This window comes from Saccostrea cucullata, unplaced genomic scaffold (assembly GCF_032062105.1).
Source record: "Saccostrea cucullata isolate Sc308-1 unplaced genomic scaffold, CSIRO_AGI_Scuc_v1 ctg16455, whole genome shotgun sequence".
Lineage (NCBI taxonomy): Eukaryota > Metazoa > Mollusca > Bivalvia > Ostreida > Ostreidae > Saccostrea > Saccostrea cuccullata.
In genome coordinates, this window is record NW_026941253.1 from 1 (window position 1) to 11,538 (window position 11,538).

Genomic DNA, 11,538 nt, shown 5'->3' on the forward strand with positions numbered 1-11,538 from the left:
TTCTCTAAACTATTCAACACCATCTCGTTATCTATCTTACTTAAAAAAAAATTGGGCCCGAAAAAAACATATGCATTTACCCATTCAAATATCCAACTTGCTGTAATACACTAGAATGTAGCCCATTCAAATATCCAACCGTGACACAAAACAATAGCCTAACCGAACACCCCTTTTATTCATGGACTAGTGAACATGAAACTATATACATGGTGCTGATTTCATTTCAACCCTTTTCATTGTACTGAACAGTCATGAAATCAGACGAAGAAAATTTTAAAAATCCATTGTAATTTAGAGAGGTTCAGATTTGTTTTGAATACTTTTGACCTGAAAAGTGAAGAAAACTACAGCATTTTGATAAAAGCTGTAAAAAATTCCATATCAAGATCTGCAATGAAAATGGTGTCGAGAAATAGATGGGCTGTCAATTATTTCAGTTCTTTTTGGAAGTACGCCGGAAAAAGATGAAACAGAGATGAATCTCGGATAATCTGAAGGAATTTACTGATAACGGACCCTGAAATGATATTCAGCAAAAAAGAAGTGATGCAGTTTAAGATTCAAGATGAATATGTATTTATGTGTCAAAAAGTGATGCTTTCAAAATTTAAGACCGAAAACATTTCTAAACTTGTGCAAAATTCGGAGGAATTGTTATTTCTGTGAGCATTGGAAGTGCATTTGAAACACAATAAATGTGATAAATGCGAAGTAATTACGGTAATTCCGTGTGCACTGGAAATTAATTCTAATTGTGTGGAAAATTTGGAGTAATAATTTTTTTTTTCATATGCATTGGAAATACATTTTTAAACTGTTTTTTCTCTTTTGTTCATTGTTTTATGTTTTCTGCACCTCAATTGGGTATTTAAATATCCAACTGATAGGCAGTTGGATCTTCAAATATCCAACTAGTGCTGGTTGAATCGGTAAAATATACGTAGACTAATAACAATGGGTGACGTCATGGAAGTTTTTTAATTGATATAGAGAAGTGTGTTAAGGTCAAGATCTAGTAAATAACTTTAGACTAACTTTTTTGGTGCTAGATCCATTATGACGTCATAATCAATTTCAACTTTCTTTTTCCCGAACTTTACGGCTTTAGTAGAATTGTGTAGAAAATAGGGTATTTCCATGACATTCAATTTCAAATCATATGAAAAGTAAACCGGATACCTGTATTAAATTTGATACTGATTTAAAGAAAAGGCCATGAACGAACTAATTACCGTTTTCTGATAGACTGTAGGCAATCTGGATACATTTCCTTTGTCGAATATGAAAAAAAACTTCCATATTTATGACTGGTTTTCTTAATTTTTCATTGAAAATGACAGTTCAAAATACAGTTTTTCATCTTGTTTACCTTCAAATTATGCACCGAAACACCTTATTTGACCAAGCTAAAATTGTAAAGAATCATCAAATTAATTTATTTCTTAAATTTGATAAATCTGTAGGCATCTTTCATTTACTAGATCTTGACCTTAAAGTATAGCATTTGATTGGTTGATTGTATATTGTTTAACGTTGTTTTGTCCTATGCTCGACACTCAGGGCCTTTGAGCAGTGAGGGATCTTTTTCGTGCCAGCACCTACTGCGACACTGGGCCTCGGTTTATACGGTCTCATCCGAAGGACCGGTCTCCACGTCCTGCAGTGGGATTCGAACCCGCGACTCTAGAGCAGACGCTCTAACCACTGCGCCACGCGGGCTTATTTGATAGCAAACTGTATTCCAATGATTATGATCCCTCATCTATTAAAAAAATGATTTTTTATTATTTTCTCCTTTTGACACAAGACAATACAAGAAAAGTAACAATAAAGATAACAGTAAGGCATGACAATATGCCAGTAGGAATTATGATGTTGTTTTTGTTTTTTGATCCGCCTCTACACTTTCCATTTTGTCGATCATCCTCACTAGACATCATGGCGTCTAACAGGGTCAGAAAACTGGTGGTTGTACTTGTCGAATTATTCAAGCTTTCTTCATTGAAATTTGTTGTAATGTTATTTCTTGTTGTCTCATTCCCTATCAAAAGTGATTATCACACATACATAATGATAATATTAGGCATATAGAGCGTTAAATAATTTTGAACAATTGCAATTACATTATACATGTATATTTAAGAGTTTGAATGCATAATATTATATAAGTAAATGATAACTACAGTTTTATAAGAATAAAAAAGTGCATAAACAAAATTCTAGTATTTTTAAGATCTACTTGATATCAAATAGATGTACATATATTATTTCTTATATGTTACCTTTAATGTAAGTAATATTTATGCGTCCCTCACAGCAGGAAGTGGTGTTTTCATACAGAAGAATCTTCGTGGGACTACTCATCACAGTCATATAATAGTTCATCGCAGTGGTACAATTCTCCCAGTTTACTTTTGTTACAATATCAGCTTCATCAATGATAACCTTTGAACATTGATTGCACCAATTTGGAAAAGAACAAAGTAGAGTCAGTACAACTTCCATTTTGTGGTCAATAGCTTAAAATTCACGAAACAGGAAAATATATAATGTATATTAAATGATTTTTTTTCTATTTCAGAGAGACCATGCAGATTTCAAGAGTGTCATTTCCTTTTTATCCAAAGCAATGAGATATGATTAAGGAATTTATATAATTGAGATTTATATTATCTAAAAAAGCCAGAGAAATAAAAAAAAAGGACATTTTTTCATAAAAGAAAAAAAAACTGATAAAACTCAGAGTGAGAATTGACGTAAAAAAGTAAAAAAGAAGAATTTTAATGAATATCGAGAATAACATTCACATTTTTGTTGAGTTAAAAAAAAAATTTCAAACAAAAGTTGGTATGTTTCACGTTTGGTTCTCCTTAATGCACTTAATGTGTTTTAGATAATGATCTGAATGTGTCTTCTATAGCAGAAAGTTAAGACTGAGTCAAGACAGCAATTTTTTATATAAAGAACACTAACAAATATTTACTAAAAATTACTATTCTAAATTACTATGTTTAAATACACAATGTACAACCTCATCATGTATCTCCCAAAAATACCATTGCTTCATTGGAGAAGACCAAACAGGTGATAACTTCTGTTTCTGCTTGGTAATACAAATGCAGGGTAACAGCTGTTGATGTGTCCGCGTTGAATCTGTTTCATGGTATTTTTAAACATGACTGGAAATAGCTTCACATACGTAAAAACATAAAAGATTCAAACATATATTGTTGAACTGTCCTACATACTACTGCAAAAGGAAAGACCAGGGGCCCCGAGGATGATCCAAATAAATCAACTGAAGCCAATGGGCTTGGTTTACTTCAAATTTTAAACTGCATTTATGGGCTAAACATATGCGTATGAGTCACCGAATTTCCTTTGACATTTACCATAATTTATGTATATTACATTGCGCGGGGATATGTGCAATAGGGAACTAGGACTGAACATAACCCCTATCGAAAAAAAGGTAAAACAAATTTTAAATGACATCAACAAAACACTTGTTCCTCACAAATATACTTTTTCGGAGAAAAAGTTATCTTTATCAGTTTTTGTCTTGTAAAGCTGGTAGTCGTATTTGGAAGGCTAAAACTTATCCTGTTCTCATATGTCCTTAATTCATTTTCTTTACGATTGTAATTTCAATGTTCTTTGAAGTTCGAAAGATTTCTTTGCCAATTGCAAACACGTTGAGATGTTGTCCTCATTTCAATCATTCAATGTTACATTCCATAATTTATTTATTTTGTCAAAAGGTCAAAGGATGCATTTTATTTGACGTCACAAACGTTGAACGCCGTTCAAGTACAACGTCATAAGCAAAAATCAAAATTCACACTCACGTTGAACCGAAGCTCTTGCAATAGCTCTTCCATTAAGGGGACCGAGTGGGGTTTTCATTGCGCAATTCTTTGCGCATCATAGTACAATGAAGCGTATTGACTGTTTTATAGCAACTTTTTTCATTTAATTAACAATTTTTTTTAATGAGAAATTTACAGGTTGAAAAATTCAATTACAATTTTTTGTGATTTTTAAAACGATTTTTCAACTGATAGGTAGATGAACATCGAAATAGTGTGTTTTTGACGTTGATAAACCGAATCTCTAAAAGAAAGGGAAATAAAGATGTCATAAAAGTATTATTCAACATGGGCTCTTGAAATTTAAGGCATAAGAATTTGAGAATCTCTTGATCATTTTCTGTTTGTTTTTTTTTTACTACTTATCCTTTGTATCCGTCATAGTTTGCACAACTCCATAAAAACAGAATTAATCGTTAATTTTTCACATTTTCAGATGCCCACTCTGGAAACCTGACGGTAGTATTTTGTATTTCTTGCATATAATGTACAATATAGTATTACAAATCATATATTATAATCTGAGCAAAAAGTCTTTTGTAGTATTTGTATAATTTCCTTTAAAGTGCAAAAAATTGATACTCTCCTATAAAATCCTACAGTAAATGAACCTGTATTTTGAGACGGTCCATTTAAAATACCTGGACGGTAGATTTTCCCCAAACCTGGCATGTACACTGAAGTCAATGTAAGTAAGATATGTTAAAAAATTGAAGAGTTTCGCTATTGTAGTTTTCGCACAATAAAACCCCATTCGGTCCCATTAATTGTTATTTACCGAAAGGATAAAAAACGAATTTTGAATTATAAATCTTATTTGAATTCATGGCAAGTAGTTTAAATATGTAAACATAAGCACTGAATCACCATTTTTTAAAGGATAAAGTACTCCGCTAATGCTAACACGTTACTCAATTTGGTTGTACAAACAGTTATATTGAACGTAGATAGCATTTTTCACTCATATAAAGCGAGGCTGGGTGTCCTCGTATTAATTATAAAGATTTTATGCAAACAAGATGTTTTTATATAAATATATTATATTTCACATCGTTACTATTGTGAAATTAACAAACGAGTCTTCGTCTTCCAAATCTGTTGAAAAAAGAGAGAAAACAAATACAAGAGCAAATAATTTCATTATTATGTTAACTCTCGTGCCGTATCTTCCAACTATATTCAAATAAATCGGGATAAAATATTGAGTAAAACTAGTTGGATATCAATTATTCTTGGGAGTAACTTTCGAATACCTGTAAATATTCCAAATCAAGAGTTTGTATAAAAAATAAAGAAGCAAACTTGTTCTATTAAGAGACAATTCCAATAATAAATCTGGTTTCAGCTCCATTCAGTTTAAATTTAAATATTAAAAATTACCTATAGAGTCATGATCGCCTTTCTCTCAAAGCGCAGGAATCAGCTGAAGACTGTTATTTTGCATAGTGTTCTTACGGATATGCCGTTTTAAACGCATCCGATCGGGCTAGAAAGCTTTGTTGTCTAAAGATCACAAGGGGTTATCAACTTATCATAGGAGTGCTATACAAGTTTCAAGGTGGAATTTATGTTCCCTAATAGGGGTGTTTTAGATATTAAATTTTGAATCATATATGTCATCCTAATTCATGAATTTTGGGTTATAATTTCACAAAAAATGTTAATGTCTGTTACTGTATGGGCATTTTTGGTTTTATTTTGCACTGTGTTCCAATTCCTTTATGTAACATTGATACTTAATTAGTGTGAAACCATTTCTATCAAGAGTAAGTTCACCATCACTAGATAATGTGAGTATATATGTAGAAAAAATGTTAGATTATCATGAATTTAAATGTAGATATAAAAGTTGTATCACTAAACGTTTAACAAGCTTTTTCAAATCGAAGTTTTTAGTGTTTGAATGTGATCAAAAGATATAAATACTGCATAGTCAAATATAAATTATGAATATTAAAAAATGAAGTATGTGGAGATAAAAAACAGCATTCGAACTCAAAACACAATAATTACATACAATATCAAGTTTCTAATACCTTTAATGTACATACATGTAATAATTATGCGTCCCTCACAGCAGGAAGTTGTGTTTTCATAAAGAAGAATCTTCGTAGGACTACTCATCACTGTCATATCATACTTCATGGCAGTGGTACATTGCTCCCAGTCTACTAATTTGTCACAATAACGGCTTTATCGATGACAACCTTTGAACATTGACTGCACCAAGTTGGAAAAGAACAAAGAAGGGTCAGAATAACTTCCATTTTGCGTCTGAAGCTAAAAATTCTAAAAACAGGAAAATGTAAATAAATAACAGAGTAGAATATTCATTTTAGAGAGACCTTAACAGATATCGAGTGTCACTTCCATTTAACAGATATAGGTTTTAAGTATATGTTGGTTAACTTACGTATCATGAGATTTGGTGCCGAGCGAAGGAAAAGCTTAACAATATACTTAGTACATGATTCGAGAAATAAAAGCCTATGTATCGCTTTTCAAAATCTATAATAGTAACACAAGTCTATGCTATTTTATAATTCATCATGTGATCAAGTTTGAGCTAATAGAGAAAATTAATATAGGACTATAATCCTTGTTTTTGATTTTCGTAAATATGATATGTTCTGTCCTCTAAATTAGAATCAAATACAAAATGGCAAGTTAACTTTTTTTGCACTTTTCGATTAGATATAATTCTGAAGTACATGTACATGTATCAGTGTTCAGCGTAAATCCTAAATATTCAATCAATTTCTAAACCAGTTGCTAAGGTGTCTTTTTCCCCCTCGCAATAGAGTTGAATAGATAAAGTAGTGTGCTAAGGTGTGTTAGTATTTGTTGGTTTGTTCTTGTGCCAAAGAAGTGACGCGATTTGCATCAGGACTGATGTCGAATGCTGTCTTCATTTACAGACATGCTCTTTATGAGGGGATGCTCGTTTTTGTGGTGCTCTTGTAAATTTTTTTTTATGTTTTAATTTTAATTTTGGCTATACAGTTTATTAATTCAGAAAGAGTGGGAACATTAAAAGATATTTTTATTTGCTATACTAATTCTGTACATTTATTGACTGTTGGCACATCAGGTCTTAACATTGTTAAGTGACTTTACCATTTGTCCATGATTCAAACGGTGTGTTCCCGTTTTGCACACATTTGATGATTATGTATTACGTTACGTTTTTTCTCTACATTTTGTTTAAATGTTGTATTGTTGAAGGTTCAGTAATATTGTCAATTCTTATGAAAACTGGCTTAAAAATAGTTCCTGTGTGTCCTCCAATTAAATTGTACAAATAAAGCATTTTGATATTTTTTAGTAGAAATTGTAGTACAAAATACTTGTGGTATACATGTGTCCTTTACAGGAAGTTGTTTTTCAAGAGACGTGTCTTCTTTTGGTGCAATTTATCACTATTACGTTATGTTTGTAGAGATACACCGATCATAGTCTTCTTCATATTGAAGTATCCATCGACGTTTTATAATCTACAAACCTAATATTGGAACAATCTAAGGGCATGCTTAATTCGTTTAAAAATTATATTTCATGAAAACAGAAAATCGCTGACTGCATCAGAAAGGTATAAATCTTAAAGAGATCAGTAAGCCCTTTTTCTCTTTGATGAATATCAGGAATATGTCATTTCAGGTGAGCTGGAATTGGAAACATGTAATGTAAACACAAAGTAGACAAAAAAAATGAATATTAATTGTGCTGACAAATCGACAAAATTGCTCCGTAGCAATATTTAGGTGGGTTTCTTTTTGTCTGTGCAGGCTTTCTTGTTCTTAATCAAGTTTTTAATCCTCTCTTATACTGTGTATGTTGCATTTTATTCAATTTCAAAATGTCGCCTCTCCAAGTTTTGCAAATACACAGAAATTATTTCTTTATTAGTTGCAAGGACAATCAGTTTTTTTAGGGTTTTTCTGCTTTCCATACTTTAAATAACAGTCAATAAAGTCCACTACTTTTCTGCCCAGCACTAAATATCTTTGTAGGTGTTTTGCTAATTCTTAACTTTTTTTTCAATTTCAGATATTGCTAATATCATTTCTTTTTGGCTCCTCCTATTGAATTTTGTATTCAGATCTACCCCTGGGTATCTGTTACATTTCTCTCTTGATTTTTTAAATTAGTACATTTCGACCTGTTGTTTCATTTTTCTACTTAATGTTCTTCTTCTACTTTTACCACAATTTATTTAAGACGGTATGGCTTTCAATCGTGATCTCACCATTTACTTGGCTTTCTGTAATATCCTAAAGTTTTATTAACTGTTAAACTGTAGTTCATCCACATATCTCTTTTATATTACATGCAACTGTTTTTGAATTATTTGCTTGACACCTGATGTAAAGTTAAAGTTTCCTACTTTTACTACCTTTGTTATTGAAATACGTACTGGTTTCAGTTCTATCCTTGGCTTGCTTTTTTCAGACATTTTTGTTTTTACCTAAAATCGATTTTTTTTACCTATTACATTTTTTATGGATTTACTTTAGAGTTATTTTTCAAAAAGATTATTGTTACTGCTATACTTTATATTTTGGCTTGGAGCAGAGCATACACAGACTCCCGAAACATCAGAGGTTGGATTAAGTGTCATTATCACTCTATACTTTCCTCTTTATGTCGATTTGATGAAGCTTTAAATTAACTAAAAACTGAAATATCTAGGACAAACGGAATGACCTCAACATTTCGATTGTCAACTTTTCCTGTTTATATAGTGATATTTCTTGAAATTCGAATAACACCGGTACCTGTATTTGGTGATTACTGGTATGTCTCAATTGATTCGGTTCTGAGTAAAAAAAAATATCAAACCGAGGTAAATTTTAGCAAAAAAGAAAATTCATTTGACATGGTTTTCAATTATTTTTTTTTATTAAGCCAGCATTTAAATTATTTAATGATTGTGTAATAAATTTTTGCAAAACAACGCAATGAATTGTTTTACAGGTTTCACACCAACTTTTAAATCGTTGGTTGTATACTTATTGTACTAGTGTATACTTCCTATCATAGTAAGATAAGCACCGATGAGTAACACAATTCCTTTTTACGAAAATCTGAAGTAGACAAAATATACATAATCTAAATGTCAAATTATTTATAATAAAATTAACTCTAAGGTGATCTTTAAAATAATGTTTGCGTGCTCCTCCCGGCTTGGGTTAAAATTATTGGGTCGGTGGGAAAATCTTTTTTCAAGAAAATTTGTTGACAGGATAAGAGGAGTAAAAAAAAATATCGTGTTCTGGAATGTAAAAAAAAAGGTTTTGCATATTTTTAGTCTGTTGGTCGGGAGAGGGTTACCAAAATTTATTTTTGGCTTAAAGACCCTCGTCAGTTGAAGGTAAAAACACTAGCTTGAACTCTCACCTAGAAATGCGAATTTAATTTTTATTACCAATAGATGGTTATAGAAATTTATCTTAACCTTAGAGCCATTTTTCCCAAATACCCGAAATCATATCGTAATTATATATTGATACGTTTATAAACATGGACATTAAAATACTTGAATCATAGATATAATCAGGTTTGGGGAAACGTAAATTCCGCTATAATAGTGGTATCTTACTATTATAGTGAAATTACGCTATATTTCCTGCCGTAGATACCCTCAATTTCGTTCGATACCATGCAAGGTGTTTGAACCGCAAGACATGGTGGATATTGAAATGAACAAAAACTGTCATGCTTGCATGTTTTGAATTTTAATAAATTTTCTACCGTTGCGTTTAATAATGCGAGCACTCTTTTTTTAACGGAAGTTGCATTTTTAACATAGCAACCGATAATTGCAGGGTATTTAAGCCTGTTTGAATCTCACTTATTCCTCATTAATGTGCACAAATTGATGCTTGTTACAATTGTCAAGTCGCACTGGAAAGTGTTTATGAAATTAAACAAGAAAAAGATTATTTCTGTCTGCATGGTTACGGGTATGGAGGCCCGTTATTGTAAACGTGAAGAACTAAACTGGCAAACATAAAAAAGAGTATGTTGATAAATTGGATTATATCCTCTTAAAAAATTCAATTTATAATTGAAAATTTATTATCCAAAAATTACTTATATAAACGGTCGTACTAAACATATATAATTTTTAATTTCGGCTGGTTAATTGTTTATTTCAGAAAAAAGACTCAATTTATTTTGGTGTCGGGAATATTTTACAAGAATGCCTGTAACCTTATTTTGAAACATGCTCAAATAACTATTAATTGACAAGGATTTCAACTCCCCACAAACGTATCTTATTTATCAACGTTTATGGTTATGCACTTAGGCAAGAACGATTTAACTTTAAAATCCGAAAGAAATAGCATTAGGTTTTTTTCTTGTTATTCGAAAAATATATAAATCTAATTATATTCATATGAAATGAAAGTATATCGCAAACAATTGCACTAAAAGTATCAATTTTTCCGACTTCTAGATTTATACCAAAGTGTTGTTGTTTAACAACAAGGAAACTTCAAATAACCACTACTCAATGTTCAGCAAAAAAGTGTCTAAAATACCATTGACTCAATCAAATTTTCAATAATAAAGATTGATGCAAAACATCAAATCGTTCGCAAGCAATTTAGTATTTAAAAAAGTATATTGTACTTTCATAATTTTGAAAGCATATCCGTGCAATGGAAGCACAAGATATTCAAAGCTGAACTAGAATCTTAAGAAGCGTATATTTTCATCTTCAAAAATTTCTTAATATTATTTATCATTGACTTTATTACATCGATGAAACCATCTTATGAGCATGTGCACGCAAATCTCTAATTATTTTTTTTTCCAATTATTTATGTATATTGCTTTGAAGACAGTCAAACATTAAAAAAGTCCGAATCACGTGCAGATACCCTGGATCTTAATCACGTGATAATGCCCTTGGTTTCTGCAGAATAGGCTGTGCGGCAAGGTGCTCCGCAAAATGTAGAAACAAAATTATTCTTGTATTATTCGCAGCTGTAACATATTCAAAACAATTTTTTTTACAAGTTGAAGAGTTTTTCATTTTTTTAAACCATGAACTATGTACCACGTCATTACTATCCGGAAATCATTATATCCTTTTATATATCTATATAGTACCTTTTGTAAACTCTTTTTTATATAGTCAAACATTATCAAATATTTTGATGAGAAATGACAATAAAATTGAAACATTATAACAACGATTAATATTTAGTTTAAAGCAAATTTTACTTATGATATTCTACATGTTATCAATAAAGAATTATTTTACTGAACTATTACAAAAATAACTTCTCATTTCCCATGTGCACTATCTAACACAACCACAAGAAGATCGGCCGCAGCAGCGGCGACCAATAATAATTGGTCTTTACGATTACCATTACGGGCCTCCATACCCGTAACCATGCAGGCAGAAATAATTTCTTTCTTGTTTAATTTCATAAACCCTTTCCAGTCCTAGTTGACAATTGTAACAAGCATCAAATTGTGCACATTAATGAGGAATAAGTGAGATTCAAACAGGCTGAAATACCTCGCAATCATCGGTTGCTATGTTAAAAATGCAACTTCCGTTTGAAAAAAGAGTGCTCGTATTATTAAACACAACGGTAGAAAATTTATTAAAATTCAAAACATGCAAGCATGACAGTTTTTGTTCATT

At 31.2% G+C, this 11,538-nt stretch overlaps 1 protein-coding gene across 1 annotated transcript; it reads right to left on the reverse strand.

Moving 5' to 3' along the window:
- Positions 1-1,787: 1,787 nt before the first annotated feature.
- LOC134257496 (uncharacterized) lies at positions 1,788-2,527 on the reverse strand. Its single transcript, XM_062740105.1, has 2 exons — positions 2,286-2,527; positions 1,788-2,044 (listed from the first exon to the last, which is right to left on the reverse strand). Exons 1-2 carry the CDS (start codon positions 2,506-2,508, stop codon positions 1,788-1,790), a joined length of 480 nt encoding a protein of 159 aa, XP_062596089.1. The 5' UTR covers positions 2,509-2,527.
- Positions 2,528-11,538: the final 9,011 nt, after the last annotated feature.

Bases quoted from the DNA above. Each gene is read 5' to 3' on its own strand.
- LOC134257496 (XM_062740105.1), bottom strand. From the start codon at position 2,508: ATGGAAGTTGTACTGACTCTACTTTGTTCTTTTCCAAATTGGTGCAAT. The intron at 2,045-2,285 runs GTAACATATAAG...CACTTTTGATAG, and splicing joins AAATATTACTTACATTAAAG to GGAATGAGACAACAAGAAAT.